Source organism: Pyxicephalus adspersus, chromosome 11 (genome assembly GCF_032062135.1).
Source record: "Pyxicephalus adspersus chromosome 11, UCB_Pads_2.0, whole genome shotgun sequence".
NCBI lineage: Eukaryota > Metazoa > Chordata > Amphibia > Anura > Pyxicephalidae > Pyxicephalus > Pyxicephalus adspersus.
Window position 1 is genome coordinate 30,768,216 of NC_092868.1, and position 24,999 is coordinate 30,793,214.

The following is a 24,999-nucleotide window of genomic DNA, read 5'->3' on the forward strand; positions in this document are numbered from 1 at the left end:
AGATATTGTTCGGGTGATCGAATGTCGAATTCGAACACCAATGAAGTCAATGGAGGGAGAATTCGGCAATGCTGCAATCATTGAGACAAGTGTGCGATCCCCGGGGCACTACAAGTTAATTAACCTGTAGTGCACTGAGGATCGTAGTGGAACTGCAGAGTTCATCTGCAGTTCAGTTCCCACGGTCACATGACCGCAGACTCGGCTGCAATCATTGAGAAGATGCCCCGCAAGTATCTCTTACTATGTAACACACTTTCCAGCACAGTAACATGATATATTTGTTACATTTTTCTGGCAGTGCATAAAAGAGAAATGTAATAAATGTATCATAATATTACTCTGCTGGAAAGTCTGTTACAGAAAAACAAAATAAACATAAACACTAAATATAACAATTTAACAATATTTTTATTATTTTTTTTACACTTTTTTTTACATTTTTTTTATCTGAATTTTTGCTGTCAAATCTGTTTTGTTTTTTTTCGAGTCAGGTCTACCAGCCATATTCAGGTTGAATATAAGGACAATTCGAATTCAAACACCAACACTACTCTTTACTACTGGCTAGAGATTGGTCTTGTGGAGTTAGGAATGTCAGTGATGGCCTGTTTAGAAGCTCTTTGTACTGCTTGTTAGAAATACATATAAATATACAGGTAGTCCCCGGGTTACATACGAGATAGGGGCTGAAGGTCTGTTCTTAAGTTGAATTTGTAGGTAAGTCGGAACAGGTACATTATTTTAATAAATGTAATTAGGACAGATGTTTGTCTCAACATATTAGGCAGAGAGGTGTCAGTTACGGTATAAAATCCTTACTGTGAGTTATTCACAAACAAACTTTATGGAGCCTAGACATTCATTAACTTTTGAAGGAAGATGTGCTTTGATATGCAAAAAGCAACAACTGCAGAGTTTGTCTTGGTCATTAAAGAGTTACATGAGCTTACAGAACAGCTCAGACTTCTGCAAGTCATGCAAACTGCCCCTCCTCCATCCAGCCTCCTGCACACTAGCAAGGGAAGAGTAGGGAAGCTGGTTTGTATCTAGGAGTTGTCCATATGTCGGATGCCCTTAACTCGGGGGGACTACCTGTATATATATGTATATATATATATATATATATATATATATATATATATATATATATATATATATAATATGTTGTGCATTGTCTTGGCAAAAGAGTTGGTGACAACATAATTTCCTGTTTTCAGCTTTGAAATTTTCTGTTTCACCAGCAGCTCTTTCTGAAAGGAACCAGCAGTGTGATAATGCTCACTTTTTCATTCATTATGTACTTTTCAGATAAGCCTATATCACAGGGACTCTCCAAAAGCTTGTTGGTCATTCTCGGTGGAGTGTTAGCAGCCTTTGTCATATTATCAGCGGCACTGAGTGCTTTCCTGATGAGAAGGAAAAAGAAGAAGAAGCATAAATCAGACACCGACAGTGACATGTGAGTGCATAGCTGCTCAAATATCTCCCTGAACAAATATCAACGCTATGTAAAATATTCAATGTATTCTTGCTTTTTACAATGTAAAACTAATTTATTCTAGAAAAGGTATAACAAATATGATAATGATTGAGGGTCATTTCAGAACCACAGTGATTTGTGGTATTCTGCCATGAGCTAAACTGCGATCACAGCCTTTTCCATTGAAAAGTGAATGGGAGAGGTTGGGAACAATTTTTTTCATGACTGTGGCCAATCACAACCCAGATCCTAAAAGTCACTTTTGGTCATGCATTTCTTTCTTGAAAATTTGCATTGTTGCCACAGTGTAAATCTGTCTACTGCCCTGGGATGTACAGCAACAAATTGCAGTGAGCCCAGAACCTGCCAGCCATGTGGTTACACACCGCGTGTGTGAAAAAGCCCTTACTAAAATGGTGTGAGATGGCTACAAGACCTACAAAGCTCTCCTTATTTAGTTGAATAAATTATGTATTTCTATTTTAATTTCTAGTGGGTTCCACAAGCCACATCCGCACAGTTATCAGTGATCTGCTCCTTCATCTGTGGTGCAGCTTGGCTTGAATTGGGTACCAGTTGTTGTCCTTTCTGTCTGTTGAATCCTGCTGTCCACTTGTCGTCCTTACTTCTGTTTGTCCTCTTTTTCTGGTCTGTGAGGTTATTTTTCTGCAGACTTTCCTGGATTGTTTTGAACTCTAAGTCATCCTTTCTGTTCTTTGATGCAACATTATTATTCTTTGATGTGAGTGCTGCCCATGAATAGGGGTTATAAGGTGTGTGCTTGGTGATTGCTTCATATACTGTTGACCATTTCAGTGATCAGGTTGGTGCCTCTAGATAATGCCTAAAGAGAGGCCCGAAACAAACAACAGATAGGCGTAGGGCCTACATGACAGGGTGTGAAGAGGAGACCAGGGGTGGAAGAAGGAGTTAGGTGAAAGGAGGGGTCAAGATGGGGTCAGCGCAGAATTGGAAGAAATCAGGAGGGGAGTTAGGGGGTAAATTGTTATAAGGTGTAGGAACGAAGATTCGGTTTTGGGTTGAAAAGTTTCACGACCACCCATCCTATTATAGGAGGTGGGGAGTGAACAGATGTGAATGGGGTTTTGGAAGTGATCGAGGCAGACGGGGTCCAGAAAGGCAAGGGTACTGGGCCGATAATTTTGGAAGTGGGGGAACCAATTTTGGTGTGGTTACCCTTTGGTAATTATTAGCCAAGGCCCCTGAGGTGGTGCTGTATAGGTAGTGGCCATCGAGATATGCTGGCTTGTGATGGAGAATCTGGTTTGGTGGTGGACCTTGCCTTCTGTGATCTGCAGCCTTGTTGTTGGGTTTTGAGTAGGGTATGTTTTGTTTACAATGAATAGTTCATGAATAGTACTATTAAATAGTATCAAAAGGTTTACAGAAATGTTATGTTATTGTAAGTGTTATTAAAAGAGTTGGTAAATAAACGGTTGCTTGCCAGACATTTTAGGTCCAGAGAATGTGTCAGTGTTTTGTTTTAAGGAGGCAAAGTGGGAGGGGAGAGTTGGGCTGGTAAGTGGGTTAAATAAGGCAGGGGCGACGTCTGAACTACTATGGTCATGATCCTGTTGTTTGGTCTTCTTGCTGTTCTCATCAATCCCATGTTCTGAATGTTCCTTTTTAACACTGCAACTACCTAGTTTCAGTTCCCTGGCTCTCTGCTTCCTCAAAGCCTCTTTACATCTCTCATCCGTCCCTGGTTTGGGGGTTTGTCAGATTTTCAGAAGTAGGTTCCTCTTTCTTTCCCAATTATTCTTTTTGGGTGGATATATGCACCTCTAGAAAAACATGTCATTTTCACCAAATAATAAGTGTTAGTTTGTGTTTTCATCTAGCCTCTAAATTATTCCATTTGTAAATATGAAAAATTAATATAAAACTAGAAAAAGTTGTACTAGAAAAAAATATGTTTAACTATTTCTTTTTTTTTTTGTTTTCCGTAATAATTTTTTTAACATCTGCAAATTAGGGACATGGCAGTGGTGTTTCATTTGCCTATATACTTTGAGAGGAGAAGTTTGCACTCCTGCTTTCAGTCTACAGAAACATTGTTACTTTCTTACTCCTGATCTCAAGTTATATTTTCCAGACAAGCTTTTTGGGTCTTACTACTTCTTGGTCCAAGCAGTACTTGGACTGAGTACTGCAAGTACTGTTTAGAACAGCCATTGTCAACCAGGGTTCAATGGAATGCTAAAGCTCCTAAGATTCTTCTAGGGGAGGTTCCTTGAGCTGTGGATGAATAACCTCCCATTTTGTAGTGCCTGCAAAGTTCCTGAGCCAACATTACTGCAGAATTATTTTAGATTTCTTTAAGAGTATTTTTCAGGAACATCGTTGTAAGATCAACATTCTTTCATCTGACCACAAATGCTTTGACCATTTTTCCCACTGATTCCAAATGAATTAGTTTTATCAGGGGTTCCCTGAGACCTGAAATTATTTTTATAATTTTTTGGGGGGTAAAAAGGTTGAAACGGTAGAGTAAATGTCACATCTACAGGTATAAATCTTTCTAAGGCTACGTACACACGCTAGCATGTTTCCAATGATGAATGGCTGAAAGATGAGTGAACGAATGCAGTACATGCAGCGTTGTTCTGTTCTATGGAAAGGGAAGGGGGGAGAATGAGCGAGTGGCACTCTGAGCTCTCCTCACTTCATATCCATTGCGGTCGTTCATCTTCTGTCGTTTGCGGATCCACCAGGATGGATCCATGAATGACAGCGAATGGCCTCTGTACACGCCAGATTCTGGTCCAAGGCAAGCCCTGTAGCTCATATGAACCGAGAATCATCTGACGTGTGTACATAGCCTAAGCCTATGCAAATCTGTTGTAGTTGGCTGCTCAGGAATTCAGGTGCAGGCTTGCAAATGTATTGTAAACTTATCACAGAGACTTTTCTAAGCAGCCTGAGTTCCATCTGTATCAATAGGCTGCTTGATAAATGTCCCTCTGTGTTTTTATAAGTAATTTGATGCTGTAAACACCAAATATTTCTGGCGTTTATTTCCCTGTTCAGGGTCGATCTTCCTCCATCACATAAACCAGCACCTCCACCAAAGAAGAAAACAGAAGTGAAAACCCAAATAACAGCTAAAGACATTCAGGTATATGGTCTCATTAACAAACCTAGATAGATGAGCTAAACTACAAAAACTGTCTGTAGCAATCAATTACATTGCCAGTGTCTTTCTGCTAGTGGCCATAGAATGAAAATAAGTGTTTTCTGTTATTGCAATTTGGACCTGAGCTCCAGACATGCAAGATAATTTGGAGGAAATAGACTAATGGAGAAAAATGCTGCTAGGGCTAAACAGAATCTTCTAAATGTTAAAAAAAAAAAAAAATATATATATATATATATATATATATATATATATATATAATTCTAAACATAGGCTTATTTCTTAAAAATTGTCTCCCATAGATAGTTTGCTCAGTATCTGTATTTTAAAGTACAGCATTGTATAAGGCATAGTACTGGTGTCTGCTGGATTTATAACTCTCAACATGCATGGCACAAGTGCTATGTTGAGAGACACGTATGGGGTGGTAAAGAGGGTGTTGATACACGTAAAGCGCCAGTAACTCTAGTAAAGACAGTCATACACCAGCTGATTGGTACACTACCAGTCTAAAAGATCAATGTTTCAATATCAAGTATTTAACTGGTGTACCCATCTAACAGCAAGGCCAACATTTAGCTAGAACTGCTCTCTAACAACCACCAGCCATTGCAGATGATCCCTGACAGGTGCTCCCATTGCCTGGTGGGGGTTCTCTTGGCTAAAAAAAGATACCCCAATGAAACAAAACAAATAAACATTCCTGTTTAATTTTAGAATTTTGAGAATGGTAAAGTCCTAATATTTTACCAATGTTTAATGGTATATTGCCATTATAATATAAATGTATATAATAAAGATTTCCTAACAAAAGAACCATCTGTATTTTTCCTGATAGCTTTATACAGACACTTTTTAAATTTAATAACAATGTTGTCTGTGACTGTCTCCTCAGATTGTGCACTTGGACCCAGTAAAGGCAGAGGAAGAGATCATTGCACTGCCCATACAGACTCCTTATTATGATATTTCAGCATCAGACTGTGAGCAGAGGGTAAGGTGAACCTATGTAGAAACATTTTCATATAGTTTTGGACATTTAGGACCCTCACTTGTGCAGGGCCCCGTTTTGTCTAAAACAAGCCATGATCCTGTATCCTCTAGGTGTCCTGTGACCAGGCCACTTTTGTCCATTGCTTTGTGGTTCAGGTAAAATCAGGGCTTGTGACATCGGGGACATGTCTTACAGCAATGTCCCACTGTATCCAGTGCATTTACCCAGGTGGGATCTCATTGTTTTCCATGGGCATGTTGCTGAGAAAAAGGGGCCTTTTCTTTGGCTACTATACTCCCAATTAGCATTTTCATATGTACACCTAATGTATCTATGTACAACATGCAAAAAAGTCACAACAGGCTAAGTTTGATCCAATTCAAGCTGGAAATTTGAATTTTCAAGTAAAAATTGACTAGTCAGATGTGTGATACTTATCCTTACCAGCTACCCACCTTGTTTATTAATTGCAAAGCATTCTGCCATTTGTACATTTCCACGGAATCTCTGCAGAGCAGACAATTTTTGGCCATCTATGCTTCTGACATTTGTCTCTTGTGTCCAGTAAAAGGTTTTTCAGCAATTTAAATTACAGTAGGTCTTTATTGGGAGGATACCAGATGGGCTAGTTCCCTGTATACATCTGTGGGCCTTGGTTGCCCATGACCCTGAGACCAGTTCATTGGTACTCCTCTAATTTTCAGTTCTATTGAAATGTGTTCAATTTAGGTTCTGATGGTAATTTGCTAAATTAGTAGAACTTGCCCACTTTGCAAACTAATTTTTATTTAGCATAGTGAAAAAGGGAAGCATTAAGCTTTAAGGGAGCTAAAAATAATTTCTTACTTTTATGTGGACTAGACCCAGGGGATACTCACCTGTCCCCGGACCATCACAGGCCCAACCATCTTCTTCCTTTCTGCATTTCGATCTTTGACCATCTTGGAATGAAGTAACTGCTGTGCAGATGTATTGGAGTTCATTTGGTAACAACCCCCGCAGGGGAAGCCAGGATGAGCTAGTTATTCGGGCAACCAATAGTTGCCAAGGTTTTGACAGATGGCCAGCGATCGGCTGAGTAAGAACACTTATTGCAGAAGGGACATTGCTTGTCCCTTTCTACAATAAAAGCCTTACCTGATGCCACATTTTAAAGTGAAACTTTATTTCTACTTCATATATGAAGGTGATACACCTTCAGCAAGTTAACCATTTGCTTTATTGGGCAGTAGTAGATACCAGTTTGTCAATATCATGGATTCAGAAAAAAAATTACCAATTTAATACTAGACACATCTTTGTTATCATTAATAAAAAGCTAACAATTGAATGATGTTAATGTACATAAAAGTTCACAACAAAGCACAATTTATTTCCCTGGTTACATACACATGCATTTTATAATACAAGCTCATTTATTATGAATAAATACTTCTATGATTAACAAATCTACAAGATCTACAGAACATGTCTTGTGGATTAACTTGATTCTGAAAAACAATATGGGAATCTAAACAGTTTCCTGACACTATATATTTTATTGAATCAAGAATAAATGAAATATTTGTCAGTGATAATAAAGTGATGTCAAAGAATTCATCGTAGTGTGTCAGATAAAGACTTCTAAGATCAATGTTTTGTCAGTATATAATCGTTCTTTCATGCAGTGAATGACATGTATTATCAGTGTAACAGCTGATAAATATGTGTACTGTCAAATTAATACATTACCCATTCAACAGAAATGAATTTATTAAGACATCCTAGGATGGGCTTGTATTAAAGTGTACCTGTGCTTGTCAGGCTGACATAAGAAGCAGGCTTCATTTCTGGTTTGTAGACATTTGTAGTTGTCTGCCAGCATTTCAGCCTATTGAAAAAGTCCTATTAGTGAATTTCACCCATAACATGCCTATTCATATGGAACAAGTGAATAAAGTCTTTTAAGGATATATCAAAATGCCACTAATCAAAAGACCTCCACACCATGTGGTGATTAATTAATTTAACTCCTGAGGTTTGAATAAGTTCTTTGCTAAAGTAAGAACGTCTAATGATGATGTATGGCATTATGTTTTATATAAGTATGTATAAGTTATGTGTAGGGTCACAGTTTGAGGACTGACAATAAAAAAGTCTGGCTGAAATATCTTACACAACAGCCTAATTACATCAACATCAGAACCCTTTAAGTGCTAAACATCAGCAAAATAATCCACATTATAAAACCTTACATCTAGTACAGCCTCCTTATAGTAAATCATGCATTAAATTTACAGAATGGTCATACTTTTGGCTAATTACCTAAAGTCAAAGACACATAAAAATAAGATACATCTGATCTACATTTCAATAAGACCACTTTTACAACAGTTATCTACAATTTTAATAGCTGTATATACTTGAATATAAAACTGTTTTTCAAACCCTGGTTTATATTCGGGTTGCTGCGTAGCATTGGATGACAAGTGGGTTGGCAATGAGTTTGCAGAGACAGAGATGATTCAAAGGCTGAGCTAAGGAAAAGAAGGCAACTACAACCCTTGGTTTATAGTTGATGCAACCATTTGACCTGTTTTTTCAGATAAATATAGGAGGGGATGTTTATCTAGAATTAATTTTTATTCAAATATATGCAGTATATTGTTACACAATATGTTTCACCACACCAGTGCTTTCGTTAATACTGGTATCATCAAGATGATCCTAAATCTTATCTTTTAATGTACTTATCACCTACTGAGCCTAGCACTCTTTACATAGAATGAAGTCAATTATGTAAGTCATATTCTGCTTGTTAAATTGTAAAACTTCTTTTATAATGAGGTAGAATAAACTTCCAGAAATATGAACATCAAGCTAAATTCATAACTGCCAAGATTTGGGTTGCACAAGCAAGAATTTTCTAAATATATTTACTGCTTCTTACAAAAGTAAAAATGGTTTTCTACAATAAAAATGGTTACCTTTTACAATAATTTATCACAACAAGTAGTAAAGGCAAAATCACATTTATATCTGATAATGATAACCCTCCACATGCACAAAACAAAATTGCTAGGATAAAAAAACAAAAACAAACAAAAAAAATGTTTTCACCTAAAATTGAAGTCGAATGATGCCCCAGCCATGATAATTTTTTCTTACTATATTTATAAATTGAGTTTTCAATATCTTGATCTGTAGCAAAAGACATACACAGCCATGGGATAAGAATCTCAGGAAGAGATGCACTGATATATTTTATCTCGAAAAGAATTAGCTGGTAAAGTATTATAATTCACATTAATAACTATTATTTTATTTACATTTTCAGCCCTACAGTATGTACTTTACAGTTATTTTATAGTATAGTAATATACAATAATATATTATTAGATCTGCATTTAGTATATATAAATATATCCCCAAATCTATTTGCTACAGTACAATAACTAATATTAAAGAGAAAGCCTACAAATGAGTTTTGGAAAAAGGCTAGAAACATTTCCAGAAACATTTTAATAATAGAAAGAACAACTACCTTTGCTACATTGAAAGAATGAAAAAAACTGCATGGTAATATTTCTTACTGAATACCTTAGCATCTGTAGCTTTGAATATTCACATACAGGTAGAATATTCTTGTTTTTACTATACCAGCAGATGATTTGCTGAACATAGAGACATTTGGGCCTGATTTATTAAAGCCATTTGCTTTTTGCTAGCAAATGTTTTAAATCCTGGACCAGATCCATTCCAGGTTTGCTGGATCACCCAGCTTCACTGATGAAAGTGTATCCTCTCCAGCCTTGAAGAGCTTTAATAAATCAGGCCTAATGTGTCCAACATCATCCTCAATGGTAAGAATTAAATCTGCAGATTTCCAGCACAATATATAGTAGTTGGACCTATTGGAATATTTAGATTAAAATCTTTCCAAAGTCAGGGAAATACATGTAGATGAAACAAATAATGTCACCAAGTCATTTGCTATTTGTTAGCAAATGTTTTCAATTCTAGACCAGATCCATTCCAAGTATTTTGATATCTCCCAGCTTTACTGATAACCCTGTATCCTCTCCAGTCTTGGGGAGCTTTAATAAATCAGGGTCATTATGCATATTGAGTGTCTGCAGTATCTGGAGTATTTCTTTAGAAAGACATCAGTATTGTTGAATACAAGACATTGGAGAATTACTATTATATATAAAGTGATTTACCAGTTCACCTCCACTAATATATGTTGTGCCGCATACCCTAATAGGTATGAGTATCTCAAAAAAAAAAAAAAAATTGAAAGACAGTGTATTTGAAAATGCAGCAATGTATTAGAGAGCAAAAACCAAATTGAACATGTTTAATGTTACATTTCACATTGATATACATGTAGGTTTATCATATTCACTCCCATCGAACAAAGTAGAGTGGGAGATTGAAAAACTAGACAATAATTCACTTGTCAACAAAAACAAGAAAAAAAAAAAAAAAAAAAAATATATATATATATATATATATATATATATAGAGAGAGAGAGAGAGAGAGAGAGAGAGAGAGAGAGAGAGAATGTCTGCCGACACGTTTCGCCTGTATTGGCTTCCTCAGGGGACTTGTGGACATTAAAGTGCAAAGTTAGAAGCACGTGCCAGGGATTCAAACAGGAATTATACGACAGGTAATTGATAAGGTAACATCTAATTAGACGATTAGGTAATATAAGTTCTTCTCTAAAAGAGGGCGTCTGATGGTGGTGATGTGGCATGAAAAAGCAGCCTTGGTTTTTGCTCTCTAATACATTGCTGCATTTTCAAATACCCTGTCTTTCAATTGCTTCTTTTTGTTGAATTACTATTTTATGCAGTGATATCACACATACACCAATACAGCTTTGTGAATATTGAAACAACTTTGCCTACAGCCATCAGCTGGTGCTGGAATAAGTACCAACTGAACAAGAAGGATTTTGGTAAACCATGGAGGCCATCCTACAAGTGGAGATGGATTGCATCTGAGTGCATGTATTACTTCTCGTTCAATTGTTATTTATTGTGGATCAGACTATGCATTGAAGCTCCCTGAGTAAAAACTTGACTGCTCTTTCATACAAGCACAGTCATACTTTTCCTGGCCTTGGGGATGATAATTGTATTACAGTCAAATTTTTTACTACCACTTTGTGAATGGGAGAAGGATTGTATGTGCTCATATGCATATACAAAATCTATGCTCTCCACCGCCCACTATTTCATTTACTAAAGCGTATTAATGAATTTAATGTGTGCTGCTATTGCATAATAAATATGTTTTTCTCCGGCAAGCTCCGTTGATCAGTTCGAGTTAGGTAAAAATAATTGTAATCATTTAAATACCCATTTTATTAAAGCAAATGACATGTCTCTGCGGATATATTAGACTAATATGTTTTTGGCAGTATAAAAACTTTCTTAATTAAAATGAATATTAAAATGTTTGAAATTGTCTTTATACCATTTAGGCTAAGCAGTGCTTTATTTTTCATAACAGTCAGAGAACTGCAAATAGAGAATTCTAGAAGAATGTTGCTTCTGCTAGGAAAGGGCCTTAGGTGCAAGCAAGGGCCATGTCGCATATTGATCGCATTGGTGGGAGCAATTCACCAGTAACAGGATAAAATGAAATATTACTTGTTATAATGACTCTTCCTTACTGTGTGATAGTCTATTTTCTTTTTTAGCCAACAAGGGAGAAATTTAACACATTTAGGTAAAGTAGAAGTGGAAAAAAAAAAAAACATACCAAAGTTAGCCAACTGTAACAGTTTCTTGCTTAGTAGGGTTGTCACCTGCCCAATGTTTGAACAACACAGTGTTTATAACTATTATCTGGTTCTTTTATTGTTATGATTTGGGCAATCTACAAAGAAATGCAACAATTTTGTGCAAAAATTAACATATAATCATATACCTAAAATCATATTCCTATATACTATACAAGCACTTCTATTGTAACAAACAGAATGGAGCACAGACAATTGACGGTTAGTATGTGAAAACCTTCATAGTGAAGTCCTGAACTTTCTTTGACCCAACGCGTTTCGCCTTACCAGCTTCCTTTTCCTTTTTATTTATTATGCTCCTGTATAAATAAAGCCTGCAATATTTTTACATGAAGCCTCAACCATTTACCAGTTTATGCTAATAAACTAATACACAGCAGATAGATTAAGAGTTTTTTTTCTCCAACAACATATATTTGTTAATACAGGAATTATTTTTAATAAATGACAGAGATAGTGGGAACTCCGTATAATGGAAACAAAACAGTGCAAAACAATATTCTCTCCCCATTTTATTTGCAGAATATTGTTTTTTTGTGTTATTTTTTGTCATTTTACTTTATGTTCCTCACCGACCCTTCACCTGGCTGCATGTTTTTGCCTTCCTGTCTGATTTCCTTGTCCTTATCCTCCTGATCCCTATTTTGCTCCTTATCTTTCTGATTTTCTGGTACTCTGATCTGCAGACTTCCTGTCACATGGACCTGGATGTCCAGTATGCTGAGCTGGACACATCTGCCCTGGCGTCCCCTCCCAACACCGGGAGCTCCGTCCACGCCAGTGGAGACCTTGTCGAGTATGCAACCATCCAGCCTCTCTTACACTAAAGCATGCAGCCTAGGCCCTTTCCCTCAGCCTGGCCTCAAGGTATTCTGCACCCCCTGCTCCGCATCATTAGTCTGCATCAACACAATAATATGATGCTTCATCTTCCTTCCCCGTGTCCCCTTAAGCTTTCACAGCTTATGGTTACATCCTGCATGTATTATCTTCTATTCATTCCTATGCATATCACAAGTAGCTTTTCAGCATCTAGTTAGTCTTAGAAAAAGCAATTAGTGGCATTTGTACAACAGTTTCACGTGTTTACCATTTCAAATGTCTCATTGTATGTGATGAGTTTCTCTAATAATTTTTCTTGACTTTACAGAACAAGGAGATATACAAAGGAAAAAAGGAAAAAAATCTTAAGCTTTGTTACTTGTGATACATTTCTTTTGTATGTCATTGTATGCTAAATAGGAACCTCATCAACTATGCCAGGTCTGTGCAGTAGTCTAGCATGAAGCTCTTCTGCACTTTGCCTCAATATAGGAGTTTCCTGTAATATAGGCAGTTCATTGCTGCTTTCATGAAGAGTGACTGGTCTTATATGTACCCCTTGTTGTTTTCTGCAGACAGCCTGACTTAGGAGGATCTGTTGGGTTCTTTCCATACCCCTGCCCTCTGTACAGGTTATGTGTTGATGTTACTGCCACTAATACAAAGTCATACTTAGACTGCATTGGTATTTGGTGCACATAAAGTGGATTATACAAATATATAACAAATATCAAATAAAATATATTGAAGTGAATCTTCAATATAGAGGAAAATGAAAACAACACATAAAAGCAGGTACCAGGAGGCGATGCATGCAATCAGAAATGTAATAAAGTGATGCCACCATTGCAATACTTGATGCAAGCCAAGGGGTCAAGGCATGCATCTGTGTAAAAAGGCATTCCAGGACCACAGAAAAAGTTTTGCTGACAACTAAAGTTTAATGCTGTCAGTGCTTGCTATTAGGGACTGTTAATATTAAAAGCTCATGTTCACTCAATGTTCAATCTAACCATTTCATAGCCATCACTTCATGTCCCATATGACCATTTTTTTCTGAAGTGAAATGCCTAAATATTGGATATTATAGTATAATATAGTATAGCCTATATTATATTCAAGCAATATAGGTTTTGAAGGCTATAGATTTAAAAAGTGTAGACAGGCATAATGTATTCTCTGCACATTTAAACTATGAGCAGGTTTTGTTTTTTTAACTATGAGGATGCGTCAGGTAAGCTAATTCTGAAAATAGATGTCAATTTTTTTTCATGTTATTGTCGATCAAGCATTCCTGTCATTTTGCAAGAAATATGGTTTTCATAGGAAGAAGTTCTGGGCAGAAACACATCCTAAAACACAAAGTAGATATAGTACAGTACAAATTGTACAAGAGACATGAGGAATGTATTTTATAAATAATTAAGTTCAGAATCTCTAAGCACTCTTTGGTTTCTTCCATGTCCTCGAGCTGTAGGATTGAAGTATATAAGTTTGCAGCATCCAAGTTAATCAACAGACTGTTCTCGTGTGGTACACCTTATACTCTCGTTCCTGATAGGTAAATTAGTAGTTATATCTGTCAACGGAATATTCCCCTTTTTATAATGTAGATTACATTGTAAAAATGTGCTTTTATATGAAATTCACAAGCTAAAAATTCAGCACAATAAACTATTTTATGGGTATTTATTAATTAATTGATCAACAGTGTTAAAATACAACCCAGGGACTGATTGTGGAACATAGCCATGTACCCCCATGTCACAATAGCAATGAAAAGTATTTTTGGTAAGTTGAAAAGTAACATTTCTCAATCTTGTGGTAAGTGGAAAATAAACAATTTTCAAATGTGTACCAAGAATAAATAAAATGTATCTAAAACCATTGTTTTAGTTGTGGATAAAGTGATGAGATGTTCTTCCACAGTTTTTATTGTTTTCCTTGTTAGGGAAATTTTCTGCTTCCATTTGTCCTGGTGACTGCTGCCATTGGGTCAAAAAGTAAAGGAGGCTTCCAATTTTTAGTTGTCACCAGAACAGAGAAGGAGGGATACTTGTTCTAGTGCCAAGCCCCATACGATACATGTCAATGGAAAAGATCATTTGTGATTGTCTTCAGTTACAGTGCAATGAAATACAGACAGCACTGTCCTGTTCTAAAGGTTGGGGGGGGGGGTGACGTAGCTGGAGGCGCCCTTTTTCATTTTGTTATTTGGACTGGCAGTTGTTGGTAATGTCAATCTTTTAGTGATCTAACATAGCAGGTCACTATACAAGGACGGCTGTACTGATGCTAGATTTTTGCCCGAGATCACAAATGTTCATGTTGGTAAACAAAAATCTAGCATCTGTACACAGCTTAACAGGGTGTTTCTTACCAGAACCTAGATGCTATAAGAGAGATACTCAAATTTCTCCAAATTAATCGAAATGCGAAAAATTTGTCAGGGATTGTAGTCATTCCCTACCCAACGATGATTAGCAAGGCAAAATAGTGACAAAGTGCCTAGGGATCTTGTCTCATAGAACTGAATCTTGGGTTTGAATTCAATATATCTTATACACCATCTACATGGAAGTTTTGATTGTGAACTTCAATGTGGGACAAAGACTGATGTTATTGGGCTAAACTGATAATTACTAAAGTAAATGTGAAAACAAATTCAATTAGTGTAGTCAGCTTGCCATGTGCTCTTCTTTTGTTGGTATTTTCTATCAGGTTTATTGGATAGGCAGCCCCGCGATCATAAAAGAACTTCTATGGCTTCTCAGTTACATCTAAGAGGTAACAAAAATTCTCTGGTGGGAATCAGTTACTGACACTGAAACACGTGGACCTGGAAGATTACAATTAGGGAATATCCAATTCCCTGTTTTATAAATAGAGCCCCTTCAGTAAGAATACCTAATACAGTGCTGCAAGATGCCAAGCACACCAGAAATAGATTTGGGTTTACAAATTTTATCAAGCCCAACTCACCTCCTGCAAATATTACCCATGCATTGGGGTCACTGCATGGGTTAAATTTTTTGTCCAGGGAGGAAAAAATAGGTATGAACTCGTATTACTCCCTACCCCAAAAACCAGAATGTTTTTCCAAAGTCAATAGGGCCATTATCATCCCTCTGTACAATGCATGACTTCTGGTACTGCACTGAGCACATTAAGCATAGAAAGCTGCAATCAGAAGAGTATTACTGTTTTAGGGAACTAGTCACATATAAAAGGGGAAGCTTGTGGGAGTGAGGAATAAGGTAAGTATATGTATTTATTCCTTTTATTATTATTATCAAACAGGATTTATTTAGCACCAACATATTACGCAGCCCTGTACATTAAATAGGGATTGCAAATGATAGACTAATACAGACAGACAGTGATACAGGAGGAGAGGACCCTGCCCCGAAGAACAATCTAGTAGATACCTCCCTAGCCAAAATGGCATTTATATCCATTATGGGGGCTCCCCACTGCATGCCTGAATTAAACAATTTGACAAACAACAAATCTGAGCTTGTAAAAATAAAAATGTAAAGAAATATGTGTAAATGTAAAAATACTGGAGATTGATTCTCTTTTTTTGTTTTGAATCTGGGTTTTTTCTTACTTTGCCTCCTCATTTATGACTTGCTGACAAGATAAACAGGATAAGTACACGTTTTTCCATCTTTAATTTCCCTGTATGTCTGACTAGGGACTTAATATCAGTAACAATGGTATTTAATTACAGACCAAAAGACATTAAAACAAGCTTGATAAACTGTTAACACTTGGCAAGTGCTGACATCCCAGCAGAAGGTTATCTTCAATATGGTTTATGTCTTCTGAAGTTTGTGGATTCTCAGGCCTGTTCAGGACATGTTGACAAGATAACCTAGCTGTACACATGTCCTGAGATGTTTTCATTCTTCATTACCCTGTTTGTCTGACCTGGGACTCAGTATCAGCAACAATTATATTTAATTAATGATCAAAAAGCATCAAAACACACTTATTAAATTAGTAACATGTTGCAAGGGCTTGGATCCCAACACAAGGTGAGCTTCTGATGTTACTGGACTTAAATATATAATAGCAATTTTCTTAAGTTTTATTGTCTGACTGACAAAAGAATAATTACTAAGTATTCATCAAATACTCATTTTGCTGTATTTTCTAAGTATGGATTCAGCACCGAAGAGTCCATGTTGAAAAGTTGATTCTAAAACATTCAAACTTGACTTTGCCGGATGTAATTATAGTTTATTTTTCTATTCTGTAAAATGGTGTTTTTCTTAGTTTATTTGGTCAGTAAAATATTTTTAGGAACACAAAATATATTTACATAGACTTAGAGTATACAGATAGTCCCCGGGTTACATACGAGATAGGGACTGTATGTATGTCCTTAAGTTAAATTTGTATTTAAGTCAGAACAGGTATATTATTTTAATAAATACAATTAGGACAGATGTTTGTCTCGACATAATATTAGGTAGTGTGGTGTCAGTTACTGTATAAAATCCTCACTGTGAGTTATTAACAAACAAAGCAAGAAAAAAAAACTTTATGGAGCCTAGACATTTATTAACTTCTGGAGCAAGCTGTGCTTTGATATGCAAAAAGAAACAACTGCAGAGTTTGTCTTGGTAATTAAAGATTTACAAGAGATTGCAGAATAGCTCAGTCTCAGCTGTTTAGCAAAAGATTTCCTCTGCAAGTCATGCAAATTGCCCCCTACCCCCATCAAGCCTACATCCTGCACAGAGCGTGCAGGGAAGTCGTATCCAAGAGACCTCCATATGTCTAATGTCCTTAACTTGGGGACTACCTGTACTATGCTCAATATATTAAAACCATAGGACTGTCAATATTTTTAGTAGACTATAGGAGCCATATGGAATGTGGACACAAAATCATTGCATATTGTTTGCCATCACTACAGCATTAAAGAAATGAGTGCAGTCCATTTGCATGCATGTACAATTCAAAGAAATTATTATTTTGTAGTGTGATAGTTCCATGCCATCTCATGCCATGTTAGTTGTTTGCAAAATAGGTTCAAACAGGTTACGTGTTGTTGGAAAATCTAAGAGAGAGTACCAACTTGGAATCTCCATATAAAGTAATGGTTCAGTATACAGCAAGCAAAATACCCCTCAAAACAATAAATGTTTGGGTGCATACAAGAAAAATAGACAGTAAATATAGGGATTTATTGAATACCCATCACAATCTGGCAATCTGTAACAGGAACCATCCTGAAAAAGCTTTAAGACTGTACATGTAAGTTTAGCCTGAAGCAGAGAAATACAGCTTCCTTAATGGCCTTAAGGCAAATTAGAACAGCTCTAAAGCAAATCAAACAGCTCAGAAGCACTTAAAACAATACAGCATTAAAGTAGAAACATCTCAAACTTGTCAAATGTTTTGTGAATACACGCTGAAATACTTTGGCATTGATACGAATAAAAGGAAAAAAAAAACATGGCATATAAATTAATTGGATCGGCTACATTTAGAAGAAATACTGGACTAGAAAGTCTTGTAAAATTCAAATCTAATATCAGCTACTATGTTCATTCTCTGAGTCACAGATTCCTACCTGCCTGTTCTCCCACTACTGTACATTTAGATGCTTCTGTGCCAATATATGGGTACACAGCATACCACCTCTTTGTTCTAAAATAAATACTTAGTATAATGATATGCTGCACACCATTTAGTGCCATAAATGGGACTCCAGCAGGGGAAAGGACTGGTGAGCAGCATGCAGAATAGATCATTTTCTTTTGACTTTTATTTGCATTTCTTTATTGTCTTGTTCTGCTGTGTTCCCTTGTCATATTTCTTCGCACACGCTGGCATTTCTCGTTCCATTTATAACACATGCTCTTTAACAGTGATTGTGTTTACATTGCTAGGATTTTCTGACCAATAGACTCCCTCCCCCTATGTTACTGCCCATTTATCTTCTTTTACTTCCCCTGCCTGTCAGTCTTATCTCCTTGGCCTCCCTCCAATTACCTTAATGATAAGTGAGTGCCCAGCAGGACTTCACCTTTCTGACCCCACACACACATAACTGCTAAGCCAATAGATAAGTATTTCCAACGCCTGAAATTCTGCAGGTTTGGATGAAGTTATGGATCCCCGACCACAGCCATAGTCAAGAGAAAAACATTGACACACACAGAAGTACAGAGTAATGGCCTATTGTTTTCCTGAAATAATATATATGATGCTATTGTCTGCTGCAGATATATATAAACTCCTATTTAAATTAGATTTCATGTCTGTGTTACTATAATGCCAAGTAAATGTTTCCTTTAGTTCTTATGGTTCATGAGCTACATGTATTAAATGGTATAAGGCTGGTACACACGTGCAGTGGTCTGACTGGCTCAGCGCTCATCGTCCAAACGACCGCCCTAGTGGATCCAGGGATGATGGATGACGAACGATCCTAATGGAAGTGATAGGGAGAAAGCGCAGCGGGGCGCCGCTCTGCCATTCCCCCCTCTGCATAGAGCAGAACGGTGCTGTATGTACCTCTTCATGCATCATGCAGTCGTTAGTCGTTGGAAAGGATCCTGAAAGATCCTTTCCAAGGACAATTATTGCACGTGTGTACATAGCCTAAATGTGGGGTATAAAGAATAGTTTGTATGTATGTATGGTTGTAATTATGCGTATATACTCACTGGCCACTTACACCTTGCTAGTATTGGGTTGGACCCCCTTTTGCATTAACAACTGATTTAATTCTTCAAGGTTCAGATTCAGCAAGGTGCTTTAAACATTCCTCTGGGATTTTGGTTACGCAGTTGCTGCAAATTTGTGATCCATGATGAAAATCCCCCATTCCACCGCATCCTAAAGGTACTCTATTGGATCGTCATATCTGGTTGCTTTGGAGGCCATTTCAATACAACAAACACATTGTCATGTTTAGAAAACTGGATTGTCATGGGGCATTATCCTCCTGGAAGTCGCCATCAGAAGAAGTGGGTACAATGTGGCCATAAAGTGATGGATGTGGTCAACAACAATACTGAGGCTGTGGCATTTATTACTAACTCCCACATCAATACACAACCAGCCTGAGCTGGTAATACAAGGAAGGATGGATCAATGTTTTTTTTGTTATTGTTGATGCTAAATTCTTACCCTATCATCCAAATGTTGCTGAAGAAATTATTACTTATCAGGCCTAGCAATGTTTTTCTACTCTTTTCCAATGGTAAGTCTATGTGAACTCTAAGCCTCAGTTGGCTGTCCTAAGCTGTCAGGAGTGGCACCCAGTGTGGTCTTCTGTTGCTGGAGCCCACCTGCTTTAGGCTTAATGTGTTGTGCATTCAAAGATGCTCTTCTGAATACCTTGGTTATGACTGATGGGTATTCAATCAAATAACTGCCACTTTCTGGGTATTTTCCTCTTTTCAAACCATTCTTTGTAAACTTTAGAGGTAGTTGTTAGTGAAAATCCCAGCAGATATGCAGTTTTTAAAATACTCGGATCAGCTCACCTGACACTACCAAGTTCAAATTCACTTCAACTACTTTTCTTCTTATTCTGATGCTTAGTTTGAAATTCAGCAGGTCGTCTTGACAATGTCTGCATCCCTACATGCACTGAGTTGCTGTCATGTGATTGGCTGATTAGATATTTGTATTCACATGCAACTGAAGAGGTGTACCTAATAAAGTGACCAGTGAGTGCATATAGATGCAGTATACTTGCTCATTATGTACTCAGACATGGCTGTCTACTCCTCAGTACTTCACTGTTACTTCCAACAATGATAGTTTACATGTTCTCCAATTTATTGAAAGCAATGTATTCAATGAGCCTATTCTACAAAGTAAAGCATGTTCTCTTTTAAAGTACATTTTACTTTTCATAACAGGTGAAACAAAGTGAAAACACCTTGCAAAAAAACAAACAAACAACATATTACAAGTAAAAGCTCACGTAGCTTAGGAGTTTATTTGAAAAGCAGCAGAATGGCTGAACCAAGCTTTACCACTGCTGAAACAAAAACAAACAATTACACCTTTAGGTGCTCTATGCTGTACAAACTTTGTAATTCTGATGCTGGCACTCTAGAATTGGATGACAGTTCTGGGTGTTAGACTAAAAGCTGAATATAAGAGCCTATATTTTGGCCTGTCTCAACAGGCACATTACTGACTGGATTAAAGGCATCTCATATGCCTAAAATTACTCATTAGAAATGGCAATAGTCCACCTTTGAGATCTTAAAGCCCTCATACATAGTAAATGTCCCTTGCTCCCTCCCCATTTGAAACATAACACTCTAATCAGAGACATCATACTTGCTTGGAGGGAAGGCAGAAAAAAGATGGGATTGTCCTTCAGCCTCTCACACCACTTACCTACTAGCGGTAATCCAATGTTTTGCCAAGGTACTACTCAATCGGTATTCCATCACTGGAAAAATAGGGGACTTGAGATAGCTAGGGACATGTTCAATCAGGACACAACCCATCTAAATTACCTTTAGGGAACTAAGGGACAAGCTACCCTCCCCTGCATCCCTAACACACCCCCTATACTATCTACAAGTAACCAATTATTTAGGCTTGCTGGTAGAGGAAATATCAAAGGCATTACGCTATAACCGCTATGATAGTTTGTTGTATCTTCCATCCCCTACTATAACGGATATACATAAATCTAACGTGAACAGATGGGGCAAGGAACTTAACATTGAAAATATCATTGACAAAATTGTTCAGGGCTATCAAATGGTTTGAAAAGCAATGAATAAAGGATAATTTTTAAATTTTTAAACATTTCCACCATATAAAGTCTTTAGACAGGGTCAGGAGGGAAGCCAGACTTCACCTGTCAAAAATACAAGGCACCTTCAACTACCTTGGTCCACTGCCTTTAGTCCTGTCCCCTGATTTCACATTTTTGGCAGAGGATACTATAATATGTCTTTGCTGTTACAAGACATTTTGTCCGGCCAACCCTTCTTAGTGCTTGCTTGGCTGTTGGGATGATATCTTAGACACAGTACAAGATAAGAGAATGAGAGAGTGGATTTAAACATGTTGACTGGCAGCGAGGTGTGCTCCGCTTACAGCATAGATCAATCCACTTCCTCCAGTATATTTCAGTAAGGTGTTAGATGCAGGATTAAATGGCAACAAACACATTTTTTGATAAATGGTGTCCCTGTATTGTGCACTCCTTTCCAGCTTGTCAAAGAAAGAGATCCTGACACCCTTTGGCCACTCCACATGGTATATACTTAAACTACCCTAATGAATAATGATGGACATATAAGTATTGCACAATGTTCGGGAGTGTATTCGGGATTAGACTTGTTCCCATTTTCTGTATACTTTTGTATATATTTCCCTTTTTCAAATATTGTGTTAATTTACCATGTGTCACTCTTTACCCCCCCCCCCCCCCCTCCCCAGCCCATGGATACCTACTGTTGTTGATTGTTTATATTGATATATACGAAAAAACAAAAAAAGTTTACAAAAAAAAAACCAGGAGGTGAGCTCAGAGGAAACTTTTTGAGAAGAGCTGGTGGCCTCCAATTATGGAGGTCTCTTTATTGACTTCGCACTGCAGTCTGACTTTTATCACTAGTATGGGCTGCAGTGTGCAAAGTGGGGAGCAGTGAGATGGACAATAGATATCAATATCTGCTACGTTATATCTACTTTGGTAAATGACATAAAGTAGTGCTGACTTCATTCATCCAGTTATGTGCAAATTCAAAGATTTAAAGTTTATTTATAGGCATCATGTTTATGAAATTACAGACTGACCCACGTCTGTTAGGACTCGAGAAACACCCTTGTGTTTACTCCAAAGAATATGGAAGAGAAAGCTTTGGAATTTGAAATGCCACAACTAAAATTTAAAGTAAGCATTGCACTAGATACACTAAGGCTAGATTAAAACTAGTAGTTATATTACCACTGCATTTACCTCCCTGGGCACCTACTTTCAAACATTAAGCACACATAGGGTGCAGACATAGGGTGGTGCAAATAGTGCTGCTTCATGATGGCCCCAGACTCTGATCAGCTAACAGTGGCCCCCATAGCAGCCCTGTCCCTCCCTTATTTTTCCCCATGCTGTGTCCCAACCAAACACAACCAACACAAGTTCATTGAGTTGGTTCTTCACAGGCGCCCATTTGTTGGCTACGTTGATCACCACTTCTAGACACCCAAGGCTGGTAACAGGCTTTTTTCAGTGTATATTGGGGATGTTGTAAGGATTACAAATGGTAGAAGACCAGACAATAATAATGATAAGGTGTTTAAGGTGATAAGGTGTTTGCGAAATATATGCCGGCGTCTACAAGCAGCTGCAAAAGCCTAGCAGAGTGGTTCTTTTTTTTTTTAATTGAAACCACTTATAAAAAAACTGCTTCCAAATGCTTAAAAGTTTGTACAAGTCACACCTATTCACATGTACGAAGGTAGCAGGTGCCACAAACTGCCCCTGGGTGCTTTATTTTGCATCCAAACACAACAACATTGCCCCTCCTGGCAAATAAAAGATAATAAATGGACCCGTTCAGTCCAATGTTAACCAATCAATTTAATTGACTTTGAGCTGTTTGTAAAACAGCTCAAAGTCAATTGAACACCACCAATCTAAACTCAGCCTTAATTTTCCTGTTTATGTTCAACAGAGATCTGCTTTCTATGGCTATACGTAGGAGAACAGACATATTGATTTACTGGAAGGATTTTGTCCCTTTAAACCCACCTCACTATAATCTACTGGGTTCTACTTTCTTGTTGTTCTTTTTAGAATTTATAGTTTCATACTCGGCACTGATAATGACCAGGCAGCCTGGAATAGCAGCATGTTTTGTGGAATGAATGGCTCTATATTATCAGCCTGTATCTGTACTGTAAACTGACAGTTCAAGATCTACAGCTTCCCCCAGGGCCATAAGGAATGATTTGTATGCCCACTATTCTTAAAGTGAACATTTTCATCACATATTATATAAATGAAGTGTTACTCTCACGATACAATCTAGCAGCTGCTTTTTTCATACTTATTAATATCTAAAAAAACCTCACAATAAAAAGCGCCGCTACTGATATGCAAATTGTGACTTTATGTGAAAAGCTCAATAGCTAAGTCTCCATTTCCATCTTTAAAGATGAACTCCTGCAGATATAAAAGAGACAGGTTAGTGCAGCTATGAATTCATTATATATCATTAAATATAGATTTTTTAGCACACGTCCAGTAGCATTGTCACCAAGGTTAAGAACATGTACTAAGACTACAAAACACCCCTTTCCTCATATGAATAACCAACAGATATAACAAAACGCTTTAATACTTTTAAGCGAAAGGGGGGCAAATCATTTATTTATTCATTTGTTTAAGAAAACATCCTGCATAAGGTTTTTTTTTTAATTAAAAAATTTAGCAAAATGCCAGTTTCAGGTACTTTATAGAAATGTGTCATAATTGGTGATATAGTATATAATTACAGCAAAATATTTCTCCTATTACGTCTGATTGTAGGGATTTCAGGTGAGTGCAGGTTACATTTACTAAGTTTTAGCAGTGTGCTTTGTTACAATGATTGTTGTAAAAGTGCACATTTACACTAGATTCAGTAAAATAATTATAAAGTTAATATAGCCAACCAATCTGCTTATATCAGCTTTATTATGTGGCCGTGGGTGAGAGCCTAGATAAGCTACAAAGTGAATTATATAACATGAATTCAGGCTGGCTCAGTACATGACAACATGTTAAACTGCCATAGAGAGTTTTGGAAGTAGTACTTTTAATTATTATTATGAAAAAACACTTAAATGAGATGTCCTTCAACTTTAGACTTCAACTTTGTCCTTCAACTTTGTGTCCCAGACTTAAAGGGAACACAGCAGAAAAAATTATGGATCTTATCCATTGTTTCTTCTTTCTAAAATTAAAATGGAATACATATTGTGTTGCTTTAGATATACAAAAATCATATAGATGCCAAATAATTATTTCTGCTTTGTAACCAATCAGATGAACAGTAGTTTTGAGAAGTTTGTCCAGGCTGGCCTCTCAGCCACTTCCAGAAAAGTGAAATCTTCAAGAAATACTGTATGTTGAAATAAAGCCGTGTGAGGTCAGTGATGTTAATAAAATAAGGGGTCTGGATTGAAATTCCAAATGGAAAAAAAGTCTATATAAAACATGAAAAAGACTGACAGTTCCACAGAATATATGATTTACTATTGAAGTTGCAGAATTTGGGATTCTTTTTGTACCTTAGAGGAGGCATGTTCATTAACATCATTATGAAATGAAACTGGAAATTTCAGAACTGTAAAAGTAGAATTTTCCTTGCATATGATTGGCTATTATTCTGCAAAGTGAGTTTTCACTTCATTAACTAAAATAAGTGAAAATTTACTTAGCAAATGAAACATGCTCTGCTACTTTATCATCCTCACTGAACTGTATTAGAACACACGTTATCTACGCTTATCTCCAGAGGAGAGGCTAAGGAATATTAATGAGACATTCTGAAATGTAGTCATCTTCTGAAGTCTGAAGTCACAGCATTTACTATCATGGGAGAGGAGTATGTTGTAAGCAATATAAAAAAAGTTGAATGTTGATATAGGAAGTTTTTTAAAACAAAGGGGAATGAAAAAATGGTGAATATTAGGAAATTTAAAGCAAGGTGGTGAGACATAAAATAAGAGCAGCCCACTAAAGCATTGAAGGATGTGA

General features: G+C 36.9%; 1 protein-coding gene across 5 annotated transcripts in view; it reads left to right on the forward strand.

Annotated features, from left to right (window-relative positions):
- NECTIN1 (nectin cell adhesion molecule 1) overlaps positions 1-24,999 on the forward strand; it is a 147,534-nt gene that overhangs the window by 115,623 nt on the left and 6,912 nt on the right. The window contains exons 6-9 of one of the 5 annotated variants that reach the window (XM_072426947.1): positions 1,312-1,462; positions 4,535-4,622; positions 5,536-5,634; positions 12,116-12,296. The exons of 1 other annotated variant lie outside the window; for it this stretch is intronic. In XM_072426947.1, the coding sequence (XP_072283048.1) occupies positions 1,312-1,462; positions 4,535-4,622; positions 5,536-5,634; positions 12,116-12,256 (479 nt within the window). In that variant the 3' untranslated portion in view covers positions 12,257-12,296. The remainder of the gene's footprint in view (positions 1-1,311; positions 1,463-4,534; positions 4,623-5,535; positions 5,635-12,115; positions 12,297-24,999) is intronic. 3 more of the 5 variants (XM_072426945.1, XM_072426948.1, XM_072426949.1) reach the window with 3 other exon arrangements.